The sequence below is a fragment of the Taurulus bubalis genome (genome assembly GCF_910589615.1).
Source record: "Taurulus bubalis genome assembly, chromosome: 5".
Taxonomy (NCBI): Eukaryota; Metazoa; Chordata; class Actinopteri; order Perciformes; family Cottidae; genus Taurulus; species Taurulus bubalis.
The window spans coordinates 26,545,932-26,561,886 of NC_136593.1; the positions used below are offsets into that span (position 1 = coordinate 26,545,932).

The window sequence follows — 15,955 nt, forward strand, 5'->3', positions numbered from 1 at the left end:
TCAGAGAGTGGCCACTAGGTTTCTGTGCCTCTTAGATGCCAGATATGTTTCAATGTAGTTAAACAGCAGATCCAGCTCGCCCATGGCCTTATACGGCCCTTTACGCTCCATCTGTGGACAAACACATAGTTCTGTTTTTTTAATGGTCAAAATACAGGAATGCACACACATACATTGGTTTTAAAATGAACCCAAACATTTTCACAGTTAAAGAATAAATGTTGACGCTCACCTGATTGTACGTAGAGTTTAGATGTTTGATGTCAAACGGTTTCTTGCAGGAGAAGTAATGTCTCTAAAGGGGAACAATAGAAAGATTCTGTTAGGAGCTGCAAACATTAGACGACATTATTTCCTGAGTTCGACTCCCACCCAGCAGCAGCACAGGAAACACATGGAGGTAAGAGTATACATTGTATTTATACAGTGAATAGCATGCCAGCTATTCTCTTTCCCCTTTGAAAGATGATGCACAGTTGTGCAAGCAGTTAAAGAATCACTGACATTAGTCAGTGACCCTTCCTGTGAGACATTCTTCCCCTTTCTGTCATGCTCAGCCATTTGCACGATGCTGGGAATATTTTGGCGGTTTTTTGGATGTAGTCCAAAACAGAAAGGTGGTTTTAATGGTTGGCTGTGGCAGACATGGACTCTTCAATTCAATGTATTTTGTATAGCCCAAAATCCCAAATGACAAATTTGCCTCGGAGGGCTTTACAGTCTGTACAAATACCACATAGACTTGTGTGACAACTAATCACGTGTAGACTTCCTGTCTGTCAATCACGCCAACGTGTGGCACTCGGCGGGTGTTTACATCTTAATCTCCTGCAGGGGTAACACGTGTGCCAGCTACTCACACACTTGGTGACGTCACTCTTGAGCTCGTCGAAGATCTGCTGTATAGACAGCATTTGAGGCTGCAGGTCCCTGGCGTCCACAGACACTCCGGCCATGGCTGTGGGCAGAACCGTGCTCAGGTAGAAGTCCAGGATGCTGTTCATGGCGTGGCAGGCGAACGGGCTCTGGAGGAGGGAGGCAGGAGGGGAGCCCAGCGGTTATGTGCTGTCCGGTCTAGTCCTGCTGTGTACAATGCTCGTCTTGTCGAGCATTTTAGGCTGCGTCTATTTTCTGATTATACTAGAGACCAAGGGCGTAGGTTTGGTCTCAGCATTGGTAGTGACACCCCTTTTTCCACCCCAAAAATGTGTCCCCAGCCGCAAAAGCTATTTGATATCACAGCTTATAAAGTTGTATATATAGTCATATTATATATACAAAAACTATAGTTTGTTGTATTTATGAAATTATTGACATTGTATTGCTATTTTACCTGTTATAAATAGCATACTCTTATAAAGAGGAGGAAAAAAATACTGTCATGTGTTGAGTATGAGACTAGAGTAAACTATACGGACCCAAAGTCTTATCAATATATGTGTCTAATCTGGTAGGGTGTTCGTCCTCGAATCGTGAGGTAGCAGGTTCGATCCCCACTTGAGGTTTACATTTTAAACGCATATCGTTTGCTATGTTGTCGTGGACTGAGCGTCCACACTACGCCGGACTTTTAGAGCACCGTCTTTACTAGCGGACGCCTCCGTGTCTCATGAGCTGCCACACAACCAGCAGCAGGAGAGGAGTTTACGGCTTCCTCAACCTGCTGCATCTCTTTCTGCATGTCAAGAATCACGTAGTGTTCCTGCAGGTTCGAAGGCGCATTCGAAAACGTGGAAATGTTTTTTTCTCTCTTCTGGGCGACGAACATAGTATAGATAATATTACAAATACGTGTTCAATTATATTGTGCAATATATTTTTTTCGTATTGGGGGGGACAATTGTGTCATTCCCAAACTTTGGTCGTGACTAGTCCCTATGGACCCTATGCAAACCTACGCCCTTGCTTGAGACGCATCGCATTTCTAGTTTAATGAAGGGAAACTTACTTTGAAAGAGTCCTCGACGCTCTGGTCCAGCAGCGCTGTGTCCAAGTCATCGTTTGCTTCCTGTAAAAAATAGAATACAAAAAAATGACTCCTGTCATCAGTGAAAGAGTCCGCAGCAGCCGCAGAGGCAGCAGGTGAGAGTGCAACATCACCTGGAGACTGACGGGACTACACGGCAACTCAAAAGAAAGCTGCACTGATCTTCAAGCTACTTTCAGAGTAAATGTTGTGCTTTTACTCACAAAGAAATCTCTGATCTGTGAATAGTTCTCTCTGAGCTTCTTTAGCCTGACAGGGAAGCCCTCCACGAAACGACAGCACTGGTTGTTGCACATGGGACTGCCCCAGACACTGCTGCAGAGAGACAGGAGGACCAGGGCGGACAGGAGGTGGGACCACAGAGGCATGATGCTGGTCCAGGTGCTGGAGGATCTTCTGGAGGAGAGGAGGGAAGATGCTGCTGGCTCAATTAGACGTAGGAGCAGTTTTCTTGGTATGATCTTTCCTGAAGAGCTCAGAAGAGAAGGGGTGCATATAGTAGTTTCATGTATTGCCTTTAATTTATAGCCAAACTATACCTGGGAGGAGACTGACTGGAACACAAAAGGTTAAACATGTTCATCAGGCGGGCGGGAAACTTCTTTTTCTCAGAATATTCCACCATGGGCTACTCCTCCCATGTGATATAGCAGTGAACTTAGCATTGACATTTTGAAATAATTAATACATTTTGACAACATTTTATTTTCATGTTTCTAATATTATTGTATTTCAGACACACATGGTAATAATAATAAAACACTACTATCAATAGTAATATTGATACTTATTATGATTGTTATTTTTATGTTTCCATTTGACTTTTACTACAATATCACCCCCATATTTATTTATTTATATATATATTAATCAAAAATCATAATAGATTCTTAGGGGCAAAAAAAAAAGTGTTAGAATTTGCCACAAATGTTAATCATTACATCCACAGTAACAGGAAATAATGTTCGTCAGTTGGAAAGGATATTGAGTTGTTTATGTTTGATGACGCTGTGGATTCCCTCTGTCAGATATGCGTAGTAAGACTGGCAGTGAAGCCATATGATACTCATCTTTGTTTTTTATGTCTTAATATTCTTTCTCTTTAGTTAGGGTTGCATATATACAAATATATATATATATGTATATATATATGTATATATATATATATATATATATATATATATATATATATATATATATATATATATATATATATATATATATATACATATATATATATATACATATATATATATATATATATATATATATACATATACATATATATACATATATATATATATACATATTCTATGCATATATACATATATATATATATATATATATATATATATATATATATATATATATTTATAAAAGGAGAAGTGTTTTGGGACTCTTAGTGGTGGCAGCGTAAGGGAGTTTTCCGTTCAGTACTTTTTCTCTTGAATGGAATGCCCATGTATCCTTTGTCGGACGCTTTGTGTGAACCCATTTACCCAACATTGGTATTTTAAAAACTGCAATTGTTGTGTTTATCTCTGCATGATGAGGACTTCACAATCTGTGTAAATACACTTCAGGACAACTTGCCATGGTCCAAGTTAAAATATTTTTTGCGTTAAATACAAATACAAATGAAAAAAACCTTTACATTTATAGACAATACACATTGTAATATATACTTCCTTATGCATTTACTGTGTCATAACCAAATGAAAAATATATATTAAAAAGGATAATTGTTTAGCTTTTGGTCTTTGATCATGACACAAAGCAAAGTGAGGTGTGTTGTATGTCAGTGTGTCCAGCGGAGAGCCTTATAGACCTGCATTGCCGGCCGGTGAAAGGGAGCTTTTTCTTCTTTGAATTGGAAACACAAGATCTATGCCAAAATATATACAATCACCTGTCCATTACAGCATCGGGGAATGGCCATGGGCGGGGCTTATTGTCGTTAAAGGTGCTATTAATACAGTGGTTCTCAAACTGTGGGGCGCGCCTCTCTAGTGGGGCGCGAAGGTATTACAGGTGGGGCGCGGTGGGGGAAATACATAATTTCTTTCTTTCAAGACCTTTATTTAGAACTTCACATATTACAAAAGTACAAAATACACAGACATAAAACGTCATTAATAAATAAATGTTTAAATGTTTACGTTTCACCGTTAACAGGTTATGCTTGCACTTGCACGCCGGCCAAGATTCTTGGTGACCCGCCAAGAGAAGGCAAACAAAAGAGGAAGAGGTTGTCCAATTAGTTTTCAAAGAATTCTGTAAATTCCCTAATCCAAGAAACACCGGACATGCAAAGTGCAATAATATGCAGAACATTAGTTTATTGAATTTGCAGAAATCAGAATCAGAAACCGTTTATTTGCCAGGAATGTTTACACAAACGAGGAATTTTTCTAAGCGGAAGGTGCATACATTAGACACAAGACGTTAGATGAGACAGACAACAATCAACAACAACAACAACAACAATGCTGTGATATTTAAATCAAGTATAAGATGAAGAAAAAGTGCTCAGACAAACAGATAACGTTAATGTAAGTGTATGTTAAAGTTAAAGTGACACGTGTGTTTAAGTTAAAGTGTATGTTGCAAGTTGCAAGTTGTAAGTGGCATGAGTGTTTAGATATGAAGTGTGCAGGGGAGTGACCGGTAAGAAGAAAGACAAGAATAGGAAAGAAAAGAAAGAAAAAATAGTCCTAGGGTGGAAAAAAAATAGTCCGAAAAATAGTCCTGGGGGTGACAGAATCAGTCAGTGCTCTGTTGATGAGCCCGACTGCCGATGGGAAAAAACTGTTGGTGTGGTGTGAGGTCTTGGTCCTGATGGACCTCAACCTCCTGCCAGAGGGAAGGGGCTCAAACGGGTTGTGTCCAGGGTGAGAGGGGTCAGCTATGATCTTTCTAACTCGCTTCAGAGTCCTGGAAGCGAACAAGTCCTGGAGGGACGGCAAATTGCAGCCAATCACCCTCTCAGCAGAGCGGATGATGCGCTGCAGCCTGGCCTTGTCCTTGGCAGTGGCTGCAGCATGCCAGACGGAGATGGAGGAGCAGAGGATGGACTCAACGATGGCAGTGTACAATTGCGCCATCATTTTCTTTGGCAGGTTGAATTTCTTCAGCTGCCTCAGGAAGAACATCCTCTGCTGGGCCTTCTTTGTGATGGAGCTTGAGGTCCTGGGAAAATAATGGAGTCCAGGAAGCGGAAGGACTCCACAGCGTCGACGGGGGAGTCACACAGGATGAGAGGGGCGGGTGGGGCTGCAAATAACAAATATTAATGTGTTTAATACTACTGGATTAATATAAGAATGTTTTTCTTTCTTTATTATTTAAATGTTTTTAAATAATTTGTTAGCAATTGTCATGATATCAACATGCAATATGTATTTTTTTCTTGATTCTTTCAAGTAGGAGATATGTCTTAAGTAAATGTACACATTTTATATATACATTAAGAAATATGAGTCAGCAGTACGCAGTTTATGGGAAACCCCTCTGACGTTGGCACTGACTGTGTGTGTGACCATGCATCTCAGCTCTCTGTATGTGCGATTACAAGACTTTGCGGTTCTGCCCAGTCTCTCGCATTTCAGTTGTAGCATTGTTTACGTGCATGTGAGAGCGATTTTGAGTCGGCTATTAAGTCATATAGTTCCAACACATGTTTAGCTTTTCGTCAGAGCGCTTCTTCCCTGCACACAACTCATAATTAAACCCAGCATACAGATGTGAACAGAGCAGTTGCTGATAAAACCAATGTCACTGACAATCCCTGAGGTTTCTATACAGATGTTCACAGAACTGGGGTGCCATGAAAGTATTACTATTGATGACTGTGCAGCAATGTGTGCAATAATACCATTCATCATGAGATATATATCAGCAACAAGTTGTTACCTAGTTTCACAAAAGTCGGTAGCAACAAAATAAGGCAAACCACATTATTTTAGCACAGTCTTTCAAGCGCTGCAATTATTTCTTGTTTTATCATCATCACAAAGATGAGAAAAGAGTAAAACAGACAAACAAATGAGTGGGTTGTATTCAGAGAATATGAAAATCAAATTGGTGTCCAATTTTCCATTTTTGTGTCTGCTTTTCTGATCTGGCATTATTACTGAAACTAATTTGATAACATGTTTAAGGCATAATCCTGTGAGTTTAAACATGTGTTGATCCATTGGAGGCTTCATATCAGCAAATTAATGTTCATTCTGCACTCAAAACAGATGTAAAAAGTCAGCAATATTTCTTGCACTGCTTATTCTGATCAAACAGTTTTCTTCAGTCAGCTCTGGGTCTCCTCGAAATGGGGCCGAAGCTGAATCAGTTAAATGTTATCTCACATGTATCACTTTGTGGATCACTGAGTAAGAGTCAGCAGAACGTTGTGCCTTCTGGGGACGATCAGGTGATGTGGTGAGAGTGACTCTTTGTTCTCTCTTCACCTCTCTTACTTCCGACTCCGTCACTATCCGGTCCTCAGAATCTGCTGTCAGCGATACTGCGGCACATTACCTGAAACCTGACTGCTGATATCATATCCAGTTGATTCAGTCCCCTGTTGGAACAAGAATCACAGTGGAACACATGATTTCATCCAACTGAAATAATACATTGACACATATTTGATGCTGTTAGCTGTTTGCAGGATCATCTCGGCTGCGATTCCTTACACTTTGCAGACCAGATGAGCTCCACGATGTACTGTAGTTATGTTTTGACATTTTATCCACCTTATGTGTCACATTTTCTTCATTTGTGTGTGCATATTGAGTGTCTGCATAGTGTTCTTGCGCCTTTAGAGGAAATCTATCTCTCTTTACAAATATATTCACCACATTCCTCTTTCACTTTCACACCGGTCGTCTGTTTGACTGCATGTGTTTTTAGCTTATGTGTGTGTAAAATTGAATTCTTCAGAGGTCTGTGTCTGTTATTGTTTATGTCAAACAGTTATTATTATGCAAACATAAATAATAGTGTGTGTGTCTGTGTTAGTGGTTTAGAGATGTCTAAATAAGGCTACAAAGAAAACAAGAGAAATGTATATGACTTTACCAGGGTGACAGCATCATTAATAAATGAGTGTTGTATGACCGCTCATATGGGTGGACAGATAACCATCATGAGGATTGTGCAGAACGGAAAAGGAAACTTGGAGTTTTGTGAGTGAACTCCAGAGACCCCTCTGAAGTTCACATAAATTCTTTGGCCATATAGACTTCCTCTGAGATCATCTGTCTATCTAGAATGCGAGCTGCCTTCTGGTTGGCAAATCACCTACTTCACCCTGTGGATCTGAACAACTGTGTGTCGGTGACATATCTTTAAATGTATCAAAAACGTAACATTTTAAATATAAAGCAGGCAATTGCAAACTTAATTATCAACTAAAAAGATGACCAGAGACTTCCTCAGAAACCTTTTAATTTCCGCTTAGCAAGCAACATTAGATAAATGTATTGCTGTAACCTGAAACTAAACTTGCCCTGTCCTGCTGAGCAAAGCATCTTTTTGGGAGGAGATGAAACTTAGAAATTCCCACTGTACACAAAGTTCCGTTTGACCCTGGTATTATCAGTTATGTAAGATTAAATCAGTATAAGATTTCCGTTTCAATCAGTGATTAATACACTCCAGTATGATGCGTCCAAACATATGACACCTAATTCTCCATGCTGTATATAAATACACTCAAATAAGCGTGTTTGGGTGGAAGTGCGTAAGCACATGCGTGCATATGGCCGTTCACATCTGTACCTGTCAGGGTGTTAACCGCACTTATGTACGCACTTGCTCAATGTGACGGCTCATATTTTCCTATGATGTTCAAACTGAGTGCTGAATTAGTGAAAGTAAAAAATAACAGTTTCTCAATGTAATTTGAATGATGATTCAGAGTTTCATTGATTTTTATTCAGGTTCATTGGGTTATTGGTCTACTGGTGAGATGTGATGCAAGATAGGATATGGTGGCTGTTCAAGGGGTGCAAAGAAGTGCAAAGAGGAAATATAACCCTTGTGGTCAATCATCATCATCATCTGGCCTTCTTGACGTCAGTGGGAGGGGTCCCGGAAAGGGCGTTGCCTGCCAACGCAATAGTTCTCCTTGGAGACTTCAACGCTTACTTGGGCAATGACGGAGAATTGAACGGGGAGTGATTGGGATGAACGGCTTGCCCAATCTGAACCCGAGTGGTGTCTTGCTATTGGACTTCTGTGCTAGCCACAGTTTGGCCATAACAAACACCGTGTTCCAACATAAGGCTCATAATCCTCCTCGGTCCTGCTTCCTGGGTCATGCTCTCTGTGTCCTGCCTCCTGCTTCCTGCCATTGCCCTGCTGATGCACCCTGTTCTCTATCGCTTTCTATTTACATGAATCGTGGTCCTGCCCGACACTTCTTGTTATTATCATTATTATTATTAGTTGCATTGCTATTAGTATTGCCAAGGCCATTGCTGCTTCTATTATCATTAATACTCTATTGCATCCGCTGTTGCTGCTATTTTTGGTAGTTGTAACTTTTTCATCATGCCTACTACTTATTATATTAATAATTTCTGTCATATTCATTGAATGTGCTGTAACTCGGTTATGGTGTTCATTCTGTTCACATGACATATATTGCTTCTGTCCATCCGGGGAGAGGGATCCTCCTCTGTTGCTCTCCACGTGAAAGGCTTTTTCCTGATCCGATGTGAGGTCCCAGGACAAATTTGTGATTTTGGGGTCGACAAAATCTATATTGAATTGAAATGTAATTAAGTGTACCTGGTACCCGAACACCTTAGGCTTGAGATCAATGAACAACTTTGTAGTCGTATCATCTGATTTGCGGCCGTTTGTCTTGGACACTCGGGTGAAGAGAGGAGCAGAGCTGTCAACTGATCACCACCTAGTGGTGAGTTGGATCACATGGCGGGGGAGCCGGCTGAAAAGACCTGTCAAGTCCAAATGTGTAGTGAGGCTGAACTGGAAACCTCTGATGGAGGATCCCGGGAGGTCTTCAACTCCCACCTGCACAAGAGCTTCTCACACATCCTGAGAGAGGTTGGGGACATGGCATCCGAGTGGACTATGTTCAAAGCCTCTGTTGTGGATGCAGCAGCTAGAAGTTGTGGTCGGAAGGTTAGAACCCGGTGGTGGACGCCAAGAGTGAGGGGAGCCATAACACTGAAGGAGGCCTTTCGGGCCTGGTTGGCTCAGGGATCTCCTAAAGCAGCTGAGAGGTACCGGCAAGCCAGAAGAGCTGCGGTGGTCGCGGATGTTAAAACCTGGGCATGGGAGGAGTTCGGGGAGGCCAGGGCATAGGGCTCTTTGTTGGCCTCAAGGAAGTTCTGGCAAACCATCTGGCTCAGGAAGGGGTCGCACCCATATCCCTGGCGGAGGCTTCTAAGGTCGTCAAAAAGCTCCTTGGTGGCAAGGCGCTGGGGGCGGATGAGATGCGCCCTGAGATACAGAAGGCGCTGGACATTGTTGGGCTGTCTTAGCTGTCATGTCGCTTCAATGCCGCATGGGGGTCAGGAACCTTGCCCATCGACTTGCAGACCGGGGTGGTGGTTCCCATTTTCAAAAATATTTTGAGGGGGCTGCTGCGGGAGTATGGGGTGGTGGACCTGTTGCAACGGGCCATCCGGTCTCTGTACGACTGCCCTTTGTCACTGGCCTAGGTATCCTGTCCGTTAAAGTCACGAACAGGATATCTAGGCCAGTGATTTTCAACCACTGTGCCGTGGGAAAATGTCCAATCGGTCCCAAAAAATATTATTTAGTTGCCGCAAATAATTTGCCATTGTTGAGCATCTGAGCCTGCAATAGTGGCTGGCCGAGTAATTACATACTTTTCCATGCCAGTGGGTGGCATTAGGTAGCGCAATAATTACCTTGTTAATTTAAGACAGTAGAATTAGGTTGTGGTGAAGAACGGCGATGGAGAAATATTTAAAAAAGTGCAGACTCTGAACTGGGCCCTGGGCAACGGTCTAACCCAGATGAAAAAGCCCAGTACGAGTGGTGGTAAAAAATGTTGTTCGCCTGCGCACGCAAACTGAGACACAGGTAACTTTTATGAGTGTCTGCACTGATGGAGCAGCAGCCATGTTGGCGCATCAAAGGCTTCGTTAGCTAAGTGAAAGCGAGATGCCCAGATGTTCTCGTTTTTTTTTTGCACCGTGAGGCACTCGTCGCCAAGACTTCACCAGCAGATCTAGCGCCTGTGTTGACTGAGGTTGTGCGCATGGTTAACTTTGTAAAGACAAGATCTCTGAAAGGCTGCATATCTACATCTTTATGTGAGGAAATGGGAGTGGAGCATAAAGCCCTATTGCTCCACACAGAAGTCCGATGGTTGTCGCACAGCAGTGCTGGCCGTGTGTATGAGCTGCGGAAGGAACTAAAAGTGTTTTGGACTGATGAGAGGTGCGATGATGCAAAGCTGCTCGCAAGTGATGAGTGCTCTGCAAGGCTGGCATACATGGCGGATATATTTCAACACCAGAATGAAATGAACACACGAATGAAAACCTGCTCACAAGCACAGACAAAATAAATCGTTAAAAAGTGCACTTCTGGCAACAACATGTTGAAAGTGCAAATCTTTACATGTTCCCCCTCACCCAGAAATGGCAAGAGGATGTCAACACTGCTGCACTGTGTGAGATGACAGGTAGACACTTCTCTGGAGGAGAATTTGTTTTTGTATTTCCCCTCAACCTCCACTGAATGCCTTGACTGGGTTAGGGACCCATATAGCTCAGCAACAGTTTTTGGAAAGGACATGACTTTGACGAGCATGAGGAACTAACTGAACTGAGACAGGACCGTGGTTTCAAGCTGAGCTTTGCTGATTTACCTTTGGGCAGGTTGACTGTTGCCAAGAAGTTCCCCATTCTTGCAAATAGAGCAATTTCAACATTGCTCCTATTTTCAGCATATATGCTGTATTATGCTACAATGTGGCATTTTGTAACTTTTTAGGTTATTGGTGTGCCACGGGATTTTTTTATTGGCTCAAAAACGGTTGAAAAACACTGATCTAGGCACAGCCAGGGGGTGGAGAATGTCAGGTCCGCTCTGCTGTTTGCAGATGATGTGGTCCCGTTGGCCTCCTTGGACCATGACCTCTAGCTGTTGCCTCCTGGGCGCCTCCCACTGGAGGTTTTCCAGGCACGCCCAACTGGTAGGAGACCCCGGGGAAGACACAGAACACGCTGAAGGGATTACATCTCCCAGCAGCTGGGAACGCCTCAGGGTCTCCCAGGATGAGTTGGAAAATGTTGCGGGGGAGAGGGAAGTCTGGTTCAGCCATCTAGCTGCGACCTGATCCCGGATAAGCAGAAAAAGATGGATTGATAGGTGGAAAGGGTGAAAACCTTTAAATTCCTCAGAATGCACATCAGCAAGGACCTCACCTGGTCTCATAACACACTGCAGAACATCAAAAAGGCACAGCAGCAACTGTATTTCTTAAAATTCGCAGTAGATGTATGGTGGAGAGTGTCCTTACCAGCTCAATCACAGTGCGGTATGGAAACTGCACTGCCCAGGACAGGAAGGCACTCCACCGTGTGATAAAAACTGCACAGTACATCTCAGAAGCAGCCTTCCCCTCACTTCAAGACATTTACTCCACCAAAGCAACCAGGAGAGCACACCACATCATCAGGGACACAACACACCCCCAGCACAGACTCTTCTCGCTCTTTACTCTTTAGCTCCCTCTGCAGTCTACTGTCAGAATGTTTATCTCCAGTAAGTGATTACTCAAGAAACGATACACCTTGATTGTTCTCCCATCCACAATGACAGTGCTGCACAGAACTGAGAATATTTATTAATGTAACATAATATCTCTTTTTAATAATGACACATGTTATCACTAAATAACGAATTTACACATGTATATAATTAACAGGTCCTTTTGAGTGGAGTTTGCATGTTCTGTGGGATTTCTACGGGTTCAGTGTGGAGTTTAGATTAATTGCAGACTCTAAATTGCCCATAGGTGTAAGCGTGAATGGTTTTCTCTATCAGCCCTATGATAGCCTGGCGACCGGCCCAGGTTGTACCCTTTCCTCATCCATTGTTGGCTGGGATTGGCTCCAGCCCCCTGTATCCCTGAATATGATAAGCAGTTACAGATAATGGTTAATATATATGCAATTTCTAGATTACATGCAATCACATATATTGACTAAAGTTGGATGAACAGCTTTGTAATGTTGTTATGTAATGCAATGTAATTATGTTAGCAATGGTGGAATGTACAAGTACTGTACTCAAGTACAAAATGCATCAATAATTATAATCCAATAATATAATATATATATTGTTCTGATAAAAGCCATTCTGCATAATGAGTACTTTTGCTACTTTAAATATTTTTGATGCTAATACCTTTGTACAATATGTTACTTTTACTTTAACCACATTTTGAATCCAGGACTGACTTGCTCTGCTGAAGGTCTGAAGTTTACACATGTAGATCACAACCCTGTTGCTGGCTCTCAGCTGTGTAAAATATGTAAGGTAAATGAAATATACATTTACTATAATGTCCAATAGAGTTGATTTACGGAAAGAAAGATGCAAGTTAGCTGTGGAATTACACTACCATGACTCTAATGAGAATATGATAGAACACAAAAACAATAGTCTGTAGTTTGATAAGCTTTGCTCTGTAACTTCCACATATAACAAACATGCCTTTTCTACCAACATAATGTTGCAAAAATCAGGCACATCCTGTCTCAAAAAAGAAAAAGGTGAAACGAAAAACAGATCATATATCTCCTCATCTCCCTCTCAATCTGTATGCATCCATCTCCCATTAATCATGTTACTAACTTGGCTTCTTCCCCAGACTCTTTGCGCATTCTCATCTCGCAAGTGAATGTGTCGTAAATAGCCATGACAAAGCCATAATATTGTATGTAAGGATTTTTTTTTTTAAAGTATAGTGTCTCGAAAAAAAAAGCCATGGTATAGTATGTTGGAAAAAAGTAATAGTATTGAATAGTAGTAGTAAAACATACATTTTATTTGCCATAGAAATGTAAAAAGAATATAATTGTAACCTTGCCCTGGGGTAGTGTCCCATAAAAATGTACTACAAAATGTCATAAAAACATACAAATAGCATATATATAGCAAAACATTTTTTATAGTTTTTGATTTCATAAAAATGTCCATGCCATACTATACTACAACATGTTCTATGATTTTCTTTTTCACAACAAACTATACTAAGACATTTGTTGACTATTTTATGATACTAAGATATAAATATATATATTCAAAATATTGAACAAACATACAATGATTTTTTTATTTCTGTTGTAACATGCTGTATTATGGTATGTATTATTGGTACATAATAATGCCATAGTATATTATACTATGGCATTATTATGACATATTTTACTACCAAATGTTCTGCTACTTTTTAAAGATATGCTATATTATGATATTTCAATTTTTTACTTTTTCTATCCTATGGTATTTTTTCTGAGAAGTGAGAGTAATTAGTTCATCCAGAGGAGTCGTGGTCATTTGAAAGAATGATGGTTTAAGGCCAATATGCGTTGGCTTCACTCTTTAGAAGCAGAGTTAGCCGCCTGTACGGGACACATCTACTAAATAACACGCCTCTTGAAACAGTTGCAGTTCAGTGAGGTCTAAAGGCGTTCAAATGTTTAAGCGCCCAGACTACTTTGTTAATTATAAGCACAACATCTACTACATACGGGTTAGGAAAACCCTGCATGGTTGTCATGCAGTATGGTGTGTGTGTGTGTGTGTGTGTATGTGTGTGTGTGTGTGTGTGAGAGAGAGACTGCAGACCGTTCTCTAAGCTTCTGCTTATGTGTCAATCAGACTTGATCTGATCGCACGTTTAGCACAAAGTGCTTCACACAGAACAACAAATCTTTGTGTTGAAAGGAAACACTCAAAGTCAGTGGGTGAGAGTATATTGTTTTATTCATGAAAGTTTAAATTAAATCACTTTTATAATAAATGATTGCACTAAAACAATGTTCATTCTGCAAAATAACCTTACATTATAGTAGAAGCATACATACAATATCGTAAGAAATGTATATTTCTGATAAATTAAATAATGTAATTCATAAATATTAAATAATAAACTGTCAATAAGTTAGTGGATAACAGACATATTAAGTTAATTCAAGTACAAACATTAGAAATGTAGACTACAATTGCAGAGAAGTGAATGAACACACCCTCACTCTGCTTACAGGTAATGTCAGGTCAAGAGTACACATCTTTGATGTTAGCTTGGGCTCGTTGGCATTGCGCTGTTGATTTCCATTGTTTGGTCATGCAAGAGTCTGGTGCTCCAGCCACTCCAGCACAGTGTCCAGTTCTCCCACGGCCTTCTGTGCAGCCTGGTCTATGTCCAGCTGCTCGATGGAAAGAAATGGAGAAAGGACAGAGAGAACAGTGGAATTAATTATCAGCATAACTGTAACAAAACAACAACTATCTTCTGTTTGAAAACAGCTTTCTTTCTAAATAGATTTTGAAAAGAAACTTGTATTATTTGTTATACCATTGAGCTTCAAAAGTGCACTGTGTTCCATTTTTAGAAATATACAGAACTAAATATTCATATTGATAGGATTTTGATTTGTTGGTGGCTATATTTTTGCAGATCAAATCTTTTTATTTCAAGATATTAGAAAGTGGTACATCATATATTTAAGCTAACCGTAGACCATGCTGAAAACCAACCAAGACATCATTTGAAAAAGTGAATTAAAGTGCACCCTCTGCAGATAACTGTGTGCATGTCGATGTTCAGTGAGATGTTGTTCAGTAAACGGCGTACCTTGATAAACTCAGCATGCACGGAGTCAATCTTTCTCTGTGTGTCCTCTTCACAGTGGCAGTGCTGCACAGAGAACATATTTATTAATACAACTTATTGCTTTTTTTTAATGAAATCACTTTTTTTTCATAGAACAGAGTTATTGAACTTACACATTTGTGTATATCTTTTCTGATGCTGACGAAAGCGTTGGCCAGAGCGCTGGAGCAGCGCTGGTGCTGTGGCTGAGAAGAGGCATAGTTGCTGAACACTCTCTCAACGTAGAAACGTAGCACGAGACGCATGAAACAGCACGTCTGACCATCCTGAGGGAGACACATGAAGGTTTAAAGATTATAGTTGTTCTCTCACACATTCACAGGCTGTACTGTTTCTAAAGCCGTATCAGTCTCAGGCTTAGGACATGTTAAAAAATCTGAAACAGGAAATTAGAATAGAAAGAACACCAGCACTACATGGTGAAAAAGACTCACCTTAACATTGTTAATCAAGGATTTGTCCAGAAGTTTCACTCCAATTGCACTGTCACGTTCTATCTGTAATGCAAAGACCACAAAGAACAAATGAGAATCCATCCCCTCTTAGAGATATCGTAAACTGTGTTTCTGTATGCTGCATTTGTTGATTTCTATTATTCATTTTGTGTCAGTGGTTTTGAGAACTCACCACATCTGACCGTATGTCAGTGTAATATTTGCGCAGTTCGTGCATGTGAACATTGACAGAGCAGCTTGCCAAGCTCAGAGTTCGGCTCTCCCCAAGTTCACTCAGACAGCTGAGCAGCAGGAGCAGGCAGAAAGAGCAGCCGATCAGCATCTTCATCATTGTGGTTGTCTCGTGGGAGAGCTAACAGAAACATGTTGTTTGTTAAAATATCGCCAGATAAATTACTGACAAATACTGTATTTGTTGGTACAAATCATCCAGGGATTACTTACATTATTAACTATTCTTTTAAGGCAATTCTATCCATATAGCAACATCTTTTTGATCAATTAAGTCTATAAAACATGAAAAATTAAAACCAAATGCCCATAACGATTTTTAGGTCATGTATTCCTAATTCTGGTTTTGTCTTGCTACTCAATTTATTAAAA

General features: G+C 40.7%; 2 protein-coding genes across 2 annotated transcripts; both read right to left on the bottom strand.

The window, feature by feature from the left end:
• il10 (interleukin 10) lies at positions 1–2,355 on the bottom strand (the record flags this gene model as incomplete). The annotated part of the gene is made up of 5 exons (XM_079218813.1): positions 1–111; positions 233–295; positions 861–1,025; positions 1,949–2,008; positions 2,191–2,355. 5 exons carry the CDS (start codon positions 2,353–2,355, stop codon positions 1–3), a joined length of 564 nt encoding a protein of 187 aa, XP_079074939.1.
• An 11,952-nt stretch (positions 2,356–14,307) lies between these two features.
• On the bottom strand, positions 14,308–15,680 carry LOC306736316 (interleukin-20-like; the record flags this gene model as incomplete). Its single annotated transcript, XM_079217934.1, has 5 exons — positions 14,308–14,430; positions 14,859–14,921; positions 15,011–15,163; positions 15,332–15,394; positions 15,525–15,680. 5 exons carry the CDS (start codon positions 15,678–15,680, stop codon positions 14,347–14,349), a joined length of 519 nt encoding a protein of 172 aa, XP_079074060.1. The 3' UTR covers positions 14,308–14,346.
• Positions 15,681–15,955: the final 275 nt, after the last annotated feature.